This window comes from Cibotium barometz, chromosome 53 (assembly GCF_041138505.1).
Source record: "Cibotium barometz isolate CiBa-2024 chromosome 53, ASM4113850v1, whole genome shotgun sequence".
In the NCBI taxonomy this organism is placed as follows: Eukaryota; Viridiplantae; Streptophyta; class Polypodiopsida; order Cyatheales; family Cibotiaceae; genus Cibotium; species Cibotium barometz.
In genome coordinates this window covers 41,072,762-41,086,159 of record NC_141098.1, presented here as the reverse complement: position 1 = coordinate 41,086,159, position 13,398 = coordinate 41,072,762, and the positions used below count along the sequence as shown (strand labels likewise).

General features: G+C 46.0%; 1 protein-coding gene across 1 annotated transcript in view; it reads left to right on the top strand.

Annotated features, from left to right (window-relative positions):
* The first annotated feature begins 534 nt into the window (after positions 1-534).
* The window catches only part of LOC147608636 (uncharacterized), a 42,026-nt gene continuing 29,162 nt past the window's right edge, over positions 535-13,398 (top strand). Inside the window, exons 1-9 of the mRNA XM_086788973.1 lie at positions 535-866; positions 1,128-1,173; positions 1,255-1,391; positions 1,521-1,587; positions 3,609-3,750; positions 3,866-4,072; positions 4,472-4,545; positions 4,751-4,942; positions 5,141-5,236. Of these exons, the coding sequence (XP_086645099.1) occupies positions 565-866; positions 1,128-1,173; positions 1,255-1,391; positions 1,521-1,587; positions 3,609-3,750; positions 3,866-4,072; positions 4,472-4,545; positions 4,751-4,942; positions 5,141-5,236 (1,263 nt within the window). The 5' untranslated portion in view covers positions 535-564. The remainder of the gene's footprint in view (positions 867-1,127; positions 1,174-1,254; positions 1,392-1,520; positions 1,588-3,608; positions 3,751-3,865; positions 4,073-4,471; positions 4,546-4,750; positions 4,943-5,140; positions 5,237-13,398) is intronic.

Genomic DNA, 13,398 nt, shown 5'->3' with positions numbered 1-13,398 from the left:
TTTGCATTTGACGGCTTTCAAATTTTCTAAGCTTAGTGGACCTTCAGGAGGTGTAACGATTCGAGGAGGTACATTTTCCTTGTTGGAGTCCAACGGCTGTTGGGAGGAGGTTCGCCAAGAAGCTGAGAAGGCGACGACACCTTCGTCTTTCTACGAGAGCGCTCAGGCATGCCGAGACACACATGCCATGCACAGCAAACCACAATGTCCATATAACAGGATGTGCGACAAACAGCTGGCACACAAACCGCCATAAGCGGAGCACTGCACGAGCTCCACGCAAACATTCGCTCGGAAGCTCCATGCAAACATTCGCCCAGAAGCTCCTAGCACCCAGCCTACACACGCGTACTCCATGCACCTTGACACACATAATGCATGCGGCCGACTACAACAACCAAAGCATGCACAAAATAACTTGAAGATACTTTCGAATATTCCATATTAATAAATCAAATTTGAAAACAACATCTAGGCACATATATTGGCATAAATTGCATGTAAATAATAAATTGCCACGCTAGATAGTGCTAGCCCGCCGATCTTGGGGGCCATCATCCAGCAATGACGGGGCTGGTTTATCTTCCTCCCGCAGTGGTTTTGCAGGGCTTTGCGTGGCAAAGTAGGCAGGCAGGATTGGCTACGCGAGCCCACAATGCGGGAGGGGACGAAGAGAAGAAGAGGAGGCGGCCGGCGACGGCGGTGGTGGTGGGCGGAGGGTGGGCGGGTTTTGGCGCCGCCCATGCCCTCGCCAAGGCCGGCCTCTCGGTCACGCTCTTGGACGCCGCTGCCAGCCCGGGCGGCCTAAGCACTGGCTACCGCACCGCCCAAGGCAGGCCTGTGGAGGCTGGCATCAAGGGCTTCTGGTATGTTTCTGTCTGTTTTCTTCTCATGTAGGAGAAGTACCATATATCACTCTGATTTCTGTTTCTGCACATTTCCAAATGTACGGCAGCCGTGCAGTCACGTACGTACGTATGCATTGTGCCTTCTTGTACGTACGCTCTACTGCCATGGATGTACCGTGCCCAGCTTGGATTTTGAGTCTATTCTAGAGCATCTCTAATGCAGTGGAAAAGCATTTTTTGATTGCACAATACTTAAAAATCCAACATGTTTCTGCACAGGTGGCAGTACCACAATATTTATGAGCTCATCCGTGAGCTTCGAATTGTGAGTCTTGTCTTGATTTGGTGAATCTTAAAGATGCATCTTGACCTGGTCTGAGAACATTTGAGAATTTATTCTCGACAGCCTTGGCCATTCACGGACTGGACGAGGAGCACATTCTATTCTCCAGATGGAATTCAAGTGGAGGCGCCGGTTTTTAACACCTTGCCTAGACTCCCATCACCTTTAGGATCTTTTATTTACACATCCCTGTACTTCAGGTTTTTTCTTTCGTCTTTCTCAAATTGTGATGTTGATGTGGACTTGCTCTTGCCTTGACATTGGACATTGGGTTGTGACAGCTACATGATTCAACTTCTTTCCATACCTTTGGTTTGCCTGTGTTTCAGAACTTTGCCGATCATAGATCGATTGACAGCTCTTCCTTTGATCAAAGCTCTTATAGAATTTGATGTGGTAAGCGTGCAACCATACATGTCTTTTGCTTTTTTTTTCATAGCCTTTTTGCTTCTCTATTTTATCTCATGATAGTAGGGTAGGTAAGACCACAAATTGATCCTTACTGTTGGATGGTGGATAGAAAGCAAGATCTAATCTTGGTTGTCAATTGATTTATTCATCTATCTATCTATTTATACGTTCATACATGTATGTGTGTGTGTGTGTGAAAGCAAGGTACTTGAGATTCTGTTACTTGCAGTGTAGAAGACCCTTGATTAAGATGTGCAATTATTGGTTTTGGTGTGTTAATCTTAATTAGGGAAGAAAGAAGAGGAGAGAGATTGTACAATGTACCCCGATTGGATCCCAATAACCTACCTAAGATTGTGGTGTACTTGCTTTAGTGCTGTATTTGTAACGAGTACAAATACTTCAATTTGAACAGCTTGAGTGAGTGAATTGACTTTCTGCAGTACTGTGTGTGGACTGATGAATTGGAAGTGGGACTTCCTCACCTGGCTGGTTTTGTGCACGAGCAAGTTGCCTGCTCAACTGGGGAAGATTCTGGAAGACAAACACTGGCTCTTGGCTGGTTTGGGCCGCTTTTGGGATGGGACTTCTTTGCTAGATGCTTTCTTGTTTGACCTGCTGCCTTACCAACACAGCGACCTCCTGCTGGTGCTGCTTGTGCTACCTGACCACACCGATGCAGTGCTCACCTTGTCTGGCATGTTTAGATGTGCCAGTGTCTATTGGAAGGCTGCACGCTGTTACGACCCCTGCAAGCACACTTTGGCAAAGTGTAGGACACGCTAGTAAAGCGTGGGACCCATGGGCGGCATATGATGAGACATCGACAATTAGGTAATAAGTTTGAAGGCTTTGTCTGTAGTTGACGAGGTTCTTGGGTGATGGCTGTAGGCCTAAAGATCCACTGATGTGTAGCATGGGGGTATCGGCTGACACAGGGGGTGCATGAGTATGGTGTGTGGCTGGTAAGGTACGCACTGGATGCCTGGGGTGACCGGTATATATATATGGATGGGTGCCATGCTAGGGTTTTTCATCTATCTTTGGAGAGCACTCAGATTTTCAAGGATAAGGGTTTTGCATAGAGTCTGAGCCCTGACATTTGGTATGAGAGCTGGTTGCTGCCGGATGCATCATCTTGCCTTTTGGGAGGAGAGGAGTGTTGCTTGTGAATGAAGAGGAGAGCTTTTCCACGAGGAAAAGTTGCCTTGTTCTTTTGTTATAACAGTCACTGCACAATAATCAACGTTAGCACAATGCCTTTATACCACATGACTATGGTCTAGTCGTTGTTTGCCTGGTTGGAAGGGGGGCACAGCAGGCCGAGGGAAGCTTTGGGACCACACCTGCATGTCGAGAATGGCTGTGCTCTCTATGTCTTTAGTGGCTACGGCAAAGACATCTGCCAGACCAACAATGTCCTTTAATCTGATCATTGAGCTGTCTATTGTTTTATCGAGCTAAGTATTATAGAGCTTTCAAAGTTTAGGACGACTTTAAAGAGTTGGGGGGATGTCACCGGCTTGGACATTTTCCCAGTGTTTTCCATGTCTCGCGCCGGGCTATTGGCCCAATAATCGGCCAGGACACCTGTACAGACTACAACTCCCAAGTGGGTTACGTAATTGTATGGTCTTACTGACTAACTGATTGACATAACATAACTTTAGCGAATTCTGATGGTGACCGGTCCCTGGACTAGGGCTTACAAAAGTTCTTAGTGCCCATCTCTTTTCAAAAGTTAACCTTGCACTTATGTACAAATATGCTCACATGACACCCTAGCGCAGCAGGTGCATGTGATATGTCCCTATCAGTGGATGGTGGTTGCAAGATCTAATCATAATTGTTGTATGATAAACAAAAAGGCATCTTAAGTGCACTCATGTCCTCTGGAACCTTAGTTTTTATCAGGGTTTTGTTTGTGAAGGGGAACACATGGAGGTTATTTTATGCAGAGACCTTAACAGTTGATTATTAAGGTGCACCAATAAGATGATTTCCAGGATGAAGAGGCTTACAAGAGCTACGACTTAATGACGGCAAGAGAATTGTTTCGTAAGGTGGGGGTCTCCGCAAAGTTATACAAAGAATTCTTGGAACCCATTCTACTAGTCACACTGTTTGCACCTCCAGAACAAATATCAGGTCCCTTGAAGTTGTTTGTTTGACTGAATTACTTGAATCTCTCTTTGTTTATCCATGGCCTGCATTTCATTGCCATTTATGGTGCTGATTTATGGTTAAAACCGGGTGCAAACAGCTGCTGCCGCTCTGGGCGCCCTTTACTTCTATGTGTTGGCACATCAACAGGATTTTGATGTCCGGTGGTGCAAGGGTTCCATTGTGGAGCTAATCTTCAAACCATGGCTTTCAGCAATTGAGAAGCTTGGAGGTCGGGTGCTTGGTGGGAAGCGGGTACAGAATGTTGTGTGCAATGACTGTACTAAGGTCTCGTCCGTTCTTGCAAGTATGCCTTTACCACCCTTTTGTTTTTCTTTGGAAGAAAAGTAGCTGCTTTGCGAACTTGTGTAGATTTGAAGATTGATTGCATCAGGTCAATGAAAGTGCGTGCCCATTACTAGGTGCAATAACCTGCAGCATACTTGCTCAATTTAGGGGCTTACAGGTTTAAAGTCCTTCTGATAAAAGGGGGGATGCAACCTGCCCGAGGTCCCTTATGGGCAGGGATCTCTTCCATTCAACCGCCACCCATCCAATGAAGGGGGAGATGTCTGTAAAGGGCCTTATTATCTCTTCTACGTTATTTATAGTTATTTTTGTTAATGGAGTGTTAAGTTCGGAGAGGCAAGGGGCTTTGTGATATGTGCTGGGTTTTTATTAACTTTTGAGTAGAAGTCTATTGCAGTGGACAGCTCTGGAGATTTGGAGTTATATGAAGCAGACGTGGTGATATTTGCAGTTGGAGTCCAAGCTATGCAGGTATGAACTTAGCATTCAAGTATATTTATTTTGCTTCCTTTTTTCTGGCTTTCCTACAATGCATTTTTGGAGATTTAGTGATGGAAAAATGTGCCCATGGAAGTGAAGAACAGAAAATAGAGGAGCTCAATTTTACCTTCTTGTTGGTCATCTTAAATGACTTCTTGCAGCTGATGGAAGGGATTTTTTTGGGGAAGGATTGCAGAAAATTGTGGCTTCGTCGGACGTTTTAGCACGGATGGATGATTTTGCTGCAGTGGCAAACATTGGAACAATTGATGTGCTTGCATTACGTCTGTGGCTTGATTGCTTAGTGGAGTTGCCAACAGCATCCAATGTGCTTGCAGGATTTGAGGCAACTACAGGGGGAACCCTTTTCCATCTCAATGGCTTACAGGTATGCCTAGCACAGGAGGAAACCATTAGTGTTTCCGTTCGAAATATAGTTAAATCAACAATGCAATTCTTATAATAATGGAACGTGAATGCATGAAGGCAGGGGAGCAGTTCCGTGTTTAAACAAATGTGAGAGGTTAGGTAGTCTTGATCACAGACAACTAGATGTGCATATTGATAGCTTTACGGGTCTTTTCAGGATGAATTCAAAGCAGAACAAGGAAGTGTGCTTGAAGTAGACCTATATCATGCTAACCAGCTTCTTCATCTTCCAAACGATGATATCATCAGCAGGGTAGCCCTCTCTCTCTCTCTCTCACACACACACACACACACACACACACACACACTAGACACACACACACACACTGACACCCTCACCCTCACCATTACGCGCATCCTCATTCTCGTGTACTCACACTCTCACTCGCTCACTCTTGATGTGTACATCACACATACATACCCTAGGCAGGCTTGCGCACACGTGTGTGTGTGAGAGAGAGAGAGAGAGAGAGAGAGAAAGATATATTAAGCGTCTACTAAAGACCCAATGGGCCTATGAGACCAAAGTGATACAATAATGTCCATGGCATGTCTCATTATGGAATGGAAAATAAAACAAAAAGAAAACATAAACATAGCTATCTCACTGGGGTGATACAAAACTGTCCATGGAAACTCATGATGGAATACTAAGAACATAGAAACATGAGAGCAACATTAGCTCCGAGTAGATGGTATACCAGTCTCCAAAATATCAAGCATGGGGCTTATGAGTATGGCTGAGAGGTCTCCCTCAACTATGTCACGTGGAAAGGTAGCTCACTGGCGGTGGAGCATGTCCTAGATTTGGAGCTGATTGGCCGACGGGGGGGTTGAGGGCGTGGGGCACGCTGGAGTGTAGAGGCTCGGTCCGAGGTAACTCCTCTCGGGCGAGGTATGTCCAGAGCAGCTCGTGGAGGGTCCACAAGATCCACTATGTCTGTGTCCTCCACCTCCTGGGTCCGGAAGAAACTGGTGATGGTTGGCTGGCGAGGGAGGGAGCGGGGTGGCTGGGGCCAACGCTCTCTCAAGATGGTGTCCCTATGTCTGCGGAGAGAGAGAGATTAATGTCTATGGAAGACCCCAAGGGTTTGTTTTGTAATATTGATGTTGCTACTCTTGTCGGGCCACTATAGTTGGTAGTTGTGTCCCAAAAGAATGTGTGATGGAGGTTTGGGAGGCATTTTTCTGGTTATCTTTCTCGGATTGTTGCCTTAGAGTGACCTTTTTGTGATGGCGAAAGAAAATCAATTAGCAAATGACAAGGGCCTTTGAGACCATGCAAATATATCATTAGTGCAATGGCACGCAACAAAATGGGGGCATAGGGTTGTTTATATATCCCATAGGTAGAGATGGCCGACCACCACCACACTTTGAGATACATTAATTTAACACCCTCTTTGTAGCTCATAGTGGGCATAGATGAACAAGCCAAGTTGATGTAGATGCAACCATGGACACCTCAGTACCGGCCGGATACCGAATACACCTCGGAAAATGCACCAAACAACCTGTCTCCTCAAGGAATGCCATCTTGAGCTTCAGCTGCCACATAGAATAATGAATTGCAGACAACTCCATATCCATGATCCTCCATTCATTGAACTGAGAACACACACATCCAAAAGATCTCCTGAACATTGAACTATCGACACATGACGCCCAAAATTCTCTGACAATGAACTATGAACTCATCCCGTCCATAATGTTACCACAATGAACTGCAAACAAAAGCACGTCCATAGTGTTATCAAGCCATTCTTCTCGCCAGATGCATGTGCATTGAATTCTGACACACGAATCCAAACACCCAAAAATTGAACTCCGACACACGGGTCCAAGTCATCAAAACGGGAGCACAGACTGCCCCTCTCTGCCACTCACATGCCTCTCTCTGGCTGAAGCACGTGGTAGCATCCATCCACCAAGCTAGAATGCTGGAGCATGTGCCAGTGTAGTCCTCGCCACACCGGCAGACGCCGTAGCATCTCTGGTAGAATCACTGTCACTGTCATCCTCGTCAGCTTTGCCTTTGCCTTTGTCATTCGTCGAGCCTTGAGCTTTAGCTTTGGATTTGCAATCCCGAGCCAAATGCCCTCGCTTTCCGCACTTATAACAATGGCTCCTAGACTTCTTATTGGATTCCGATGCAGGATGTGCCGATTCTACATCCTTCGGAACCCGAATCTTGCCTTGGGAAATGAAATAACATGCAAGATGGCCGCTAGATCAATGGGTCCCGACTGTGCTCTCTCTTGTAGTCGCCTCTGGTGTCGTGCCCGAATGTCCCTGATCATATGTCGATTTTTGTGGGAAGGTCGGTATCCAGGCGCTCGTGGGTGCCGCAATGCTCGAATTTCCTCTGCTCTCCTCAAAGCGACTCCTTGGCCCATCACTGTGGGGTCTGGCATGGCTGTCCTCTGGAAGAAATTGGTCAGTTGAGTCTGTCGGATCTGGGCTCTCCTCTGGAGTAACTGCTCTCTGTGTCTGTATATCTCTAGTAAGAAGCGTCCAAGTACTCGTTGGTCTGATATCTGCAAGATGGACTGAAAAGATGTGTCTGCTCCTTTGAAGAGAGTAGGGTAGGTGGCTCTGATCCCATCATAATATGGACATTTGCATACAAAGTGCGACTCGCTCTCCACATCCTCTCTGCATAATCTGCATAATCTCTCCTCCCACGGGATGCGGGCTGCTCGTCCAGCCTCAATCTCCAGGGGGTGTGATGAAACTCGGAGCTGTCCAATCACTACTCTCAGAGCATGTCAAAGATATAGATCCATGTAGTGGGGTCTCTGAATGAAACCATCATAAGTCAGCATCAAGAAATGATCTCTGTAGTATGCCATCTTCGTATGTACGAAGAGGCTGTGATGGTGTCACCCATGTGCGCATGATATGTCTCTGAATCAGCTCCTGCCTGATGACTCTATTCCTCTCAGTGTGTGAGGTCCAAATCATACCCAAAACTTCGGAGCCATTGGACTACCAGTGTATACCATGAGCGACTGTTGACTCTGCAAGCTGCTTGGATGCCTCAAAAGCAATGTGCGGGAGTCGGTCCACCGGCATGTCACTGAGTCTATGCAAGAAACATACTGTATGAAAGAGTGCCTCCACTAGCATCGGTGCTGCAGCTAACTCTGCTCTCACAATGTCATGAGAGAGAGATGGAAACCATACACCGTATGGGGTCCCGAATTACCCATTGAAGGGCCCCCTATCCCGTTACGGGAATAGTATTTGCTTTATTATCTTTGAAGAGACCGACGGTGGACTGACGATAAGCCAAACGCAAGATCTCTGAAGAGCAAGAGTCGGGCTGAACTAGACACGGCCGTAGAAACACCAATGATATCTAATCTCGAGCCTATGCACTCTTCCCAATGGAATGAGGAAGGGCTGCAAAGCTGAGGCTGAGATAAGGGCTGTTTGGGACTGTTCTAGGCTATGTATGAATGCTGTAAATGAATATAAATGTTGAGTTTTACCTTCACCAAGTGGCTGTAGCAAAACAATGAAGAGATGAATGCTGAAAACTGAATGTATGCAGAAAACGCAAGGTTTAGTGATGGCTGAATGCTATACACTGCTGCGTTTTGCTGATGGAGGGCTGGATGTACATGCGTTGATGCTCCTAGGGCTGTAGGATGACACACCTCCAAAACGCAAGTTGCTGAAGTGAACTATGGGCTGAAGACTGAAACGCTGAAGCGCTTGAGGGCTGATTGCTGAGATATGAGATGAATGAATGAATGAGCAAAGCACTCCTATTTATACTACCCTGATGTTGGTCGGTTGGCACTAGATGCTGGCCGACTGCATAATAAATGCTACACGACTGATAAATGGTGTATAAATGCTGGAAATTGTGGAAAGAATACCAGATAAATCCTAATAAATATTCTAAGAAATACTAGATGATATCTGAGGGGTTCTGCAATGGTCTAGATGCAATGGATGAATGATATGCAATATGTAGAGTGCTCTCTAATGCAAACCCTAAGGTTTCTACTGACTGTACATGCATGAATGCATCTCTTCAAGTAGGTTAAGGGACTTGGACTGACTGACTGACTGACTGTCTAAGGCTGAGAATGACCTACGTAGCTCGTGCCTGACTTATCCTGGAATGAGGATTACGATGGGGTCACGGCGTACGACAAATATCATCCTAAAAGGTGCTAATACCATACAATGTTGCACTGATGATGATGAGCTAGCTTGTCACCATGCACTACAGTGCAGAGTGCATGTGACATTCCTTCCTGCTTAGCCTTGCGGTAGGTTCATGGCTTCCAAATAGTCTGCCAACAACTAGGGGTACTCTTGAAAGAACTCCTCGTCTAGCCATACGGCTTCGTGGGTACCTTGATCTCAAAACTTCGTATAGAACTGATGTATCCGTCGACCGGAACCATGCTTCCAATGATGAAGAAGATCTGCTTAGGCTCGATGACTTCGGCTTCGTCTACCACGTCTGGCTGCTGTTCATCTGAAACATCAAAAACTTCTGGTCCAACATATGGTTTTAGCCAAGAAACATGGAAAACATCATGCATCATCCAACTGTTAGGCAATTTCAACTTCATGGAGACATCACTTAACTTTTTAACTATTGGAAAAGGTCCAAAACTACGGAATGAAAGCTTGGGACAATGTTTACCCACGTGTTTCAATCTTTGTTTCATGATGCACAGATAGACCCGATGCCCTTCCTTGAAGTGGACATCTCGTCTTGACTTATTTGCCTGTCTGCTATAGGCTTCCTGTGCTTTGGTCAAGGGGTTCTTGACTGACTTAATGATTTCGGAAAATGCTTCTGTGGTTTTATTAGCCTCTAGAGATGGAGACACTAATCTCCAATCTCGTCAAAAGAGGAGAAACGACGACCAAAGACTGCTTCATATGGAGTCCCTCCGACACTGGATGAACGAGTATCGTTCAAGATAGCTTGGACCAATGGAAGATAATGTTTCCATTTGGACTGCTGGTCATGACAATATGACTTGAGAACATCAAAGGCCAACTGGTTATAAATTTCTGTTTGGCCGTCAGTTTGTGGATGGAATGCACTAGACAACTGTAACTTCGTTCCAAAGTTTTCGAATAATGCTCTCTAGAAATGCGAGGTAAACTTGAATCTTTATCTGAGGTGATGGTACTAGGCAAACCACAAATTGGGTACCAATGTTTGAGAAAAAGATGGGCTACGTCCTTAGTTGTGGCCGTATGCTCGCATGGGATGAGCATGTAGAATTTACTGAAGCGATCCACAATGGTGAAACATTGAGTGTTACTGGATCTGGTGGATGCTTATGTCGATGAAAGGTCCGTCGGGGATAGGCAAAGGTTAAAGTAAATCAGTCTTCTTTGTATGTGGAACCTTGACTTTTTGACAAATCTTATAGGCTTGAACATGTGAATAGACATCACACCTCATTTTTGGCCAATAAAAGGACCGTTCTGATTTCTCAAGGGTACTGTTGATACCTCTATGTCCTCCAACTAAGGAGTCATGGGCATCATGGAGAAGAGCTGATCGTTTTTTGCTGAATGACACAGAGACGGTTCTTGAAGAACAACCGTTCTGTACTGAATAATGGCCAAGGTCAGAAGTGGGGGCCAAATTATACGGAGTACCAAACTCAGGGGAGTCGACATATTGGTCTTTCATGCTATCCAAGTCCTTTCCTGTGATTTCGAGAATGGTAGACTCTTGGATTGCTTGGATGCTGGCCTTTTGAGCATCGGGGGAGATCGGTAACTTCAATGCTTAGAAATCAGCACACTTGTCGCGATGAAATTAACGCACAAAACTGAATATAGATGTGCAGGAAAAAATAGAGAGAGAGGGAGAAGATGACACAGTATTGGGTCCCAAATACTCTCTGTAGGGCCCCACCACGAATGGTGTATGTGCTTTTATTAGAATGATGTAAAATACTGAAATAAAAGACTGACTGAACCTTTCTTGGCTGAGAGGAATCTCTGCCCTTGACCTGCAATCCTTCACCCCTTCTGCGTTAGCTTGATATGGGATGTCCTGGCCCTTGCTTCAGCACTTGGCAGATTATGAGATGAATGGACTGAACTGAGGCATGGGTATTTATACCCCTCTAGACAGCCAGTTGGCTGTCTCAAATCTGCCCCATGACTGACAAAATACAGCATAAATCACTAATAAATGCTGGGTGCTAGGCGCATGAGTCTAGGGGCTGGGCACTGTCTACCTGCTGTACTGGAGGCAGGGCAGCCTATATGGGCTGCCCCACGCTTGCCCCATGGCTGGATAACCAGTTGGCTACCCTCTGTATGCCCTTAGGACTGTCATACAGCCCTCCCATGGCCTACCCATGGCTGGTGGGTACAGCCAGGGCCTTCCTGGCCCTTATGGGGATTGTCTTGTACTTTCCCCATGCCCACGAGTTCTTGGGGTAGCCCTATGGGTTGGCCCCTTTTCCTAAATGCAAACCAACTGTCTACACAGTGTTCTGGCATCCGGTATCATACCAGATACACAGAGTCACTGACATCATTCCAAAGGGAGACTCACAGCGTGGACTGGCACTGCTTCATGTGCAGATAATGCACACCCGACCTTGGACTCGTGCAGGACAATGCACACCTGACCTCGGACGACTGGGATGAAACCTTGGCTAACTCGTCCTGGACTGGGCTCACATGGGACCAGTTTACCATCCTAGGTCCTGCACCTTCTGTACAGATATGTCTATGTGGCATCCAAGTGCGGGATGCACGTGACATCCCCTTCTGCTTAACTTGACATAAGCTGCATAGTCTCCAAATAATCCGTCAATAACGCCGGATAGTCCTCGAAAAACTCTTTGTTAAGCCATACCGCTTCGTGGGTCCCTCGGTCCTGAAACTTCGTGATGAACTGTCCTTGCCTTCGGCCTGAGCCATGCTTGAAGCGGTGCAAAAGGATCTGTTTTGGAACCATAACTTCTGCTTCATCAACAATATTGGGTTCCGCCTCGTCGTTAACTTCTAAAGGGATTGGACGTGCATATGGCTTTAACCAACTGATGTGAAACACATCGTGCATAGTCTAACTTGGAGCTAGCTTCAACTGCATGGAAACCTCATTAATCATTTTTTGGATGGGAATGGGTTCGAAGCTCTTGAAAGACAACTTTGGGCATCGCTTGCCCACTTGCTTCAACCTTTGCTTCATAATCCGAAGATAAACCCAATCCCCTTCTGAAAACTTTCTATCCCTTCGGTCTTTATTGGCCTGTCGAGTATAAGCCTCTTGCGCTTTAGCCAACTTGTCTTTTACTGACTCTAAAATCTCCTGGTAAGACTCCGTCACTCTGTTCGCTTCAGGTACTGAAGACGAGGTCCTGGTCAAAAATGACTGGAAAGGTCTTCCAAACGCTGCCCCGCATGGAGTCCTGCCAATAGCTGAAGAAAAAGAATCATTCAAAATAGCTTGAACTAAAGGCAAATATGATTCCCACTTACCTTGCTGATCGTGGACATAACACTTCAGCACATCAAAGGCCAACTGGCTGTATATCTTTGTCTGGCCGTTCGTCTGTGGGTGGAATGCAGTGGAAAAATTCAATTTAGTACCAAAGTTATCAAACAATGCCCTCCAAAAATGATTGGTAAACTTGGCATCGTGGTCTGACACTATGGTCCTAGGAATCCTGCCAATCGGGTACCAATGTCGAATGAACAATTGGGCGACATCCTCGGCGGTCACATTGGCCCTGCATGAAATAAGCATATCAAATTTGCTAAATCTATCAACTATAGTTAAGCACTGAGTATTACGCTTATTGGGACTGGGAGGCAGATTCGTGACAAAGTCCATTGAAATATCTTGGAAAGGTCCCTCAGGAATTAGCAAGGGCTGTAATAACCCTATCTTCTTTCCACGAGGAGCTTTCACCTTTTGACAAATATCACAGCGTTGTACGTATGTAAACACATCTCGCCTCATCTTTGGCCAATACTATTGCCGTTCCAATTTCTCCAAAGTCGAATTCATGCCCCTATGACCACCAGTAATGGCGTCATGGACATCATGGAGAAGAGTTGCCCTGAACGACTTCATGACACATAGTCGGCCTTTGTAGAAAAGCCAACCATCGTGTATCAGAAAGATACATGGTCTTGTGGCATCCAATGCCTGTTTTCACTGTGTACCGAATTCCTCGGAATCCGTGTACGTGTGCTTCATGTCATCTAGTCCCGTACCAACAAGGTCGAGTCTAGTGGTTTGAATCGAAGTCACTTGTCCCTTCCTGCTCAAAGCATCGGCCACTGGATTGGCCTTCGTGGAAGGTACTCAATCATACCACCGAATTGCTAGAATATCTGGCTCCAGCGGTGTTGTCGGTCACTCCACTGTGCACTTGGCATAGTCTGAATCCAGCGTAA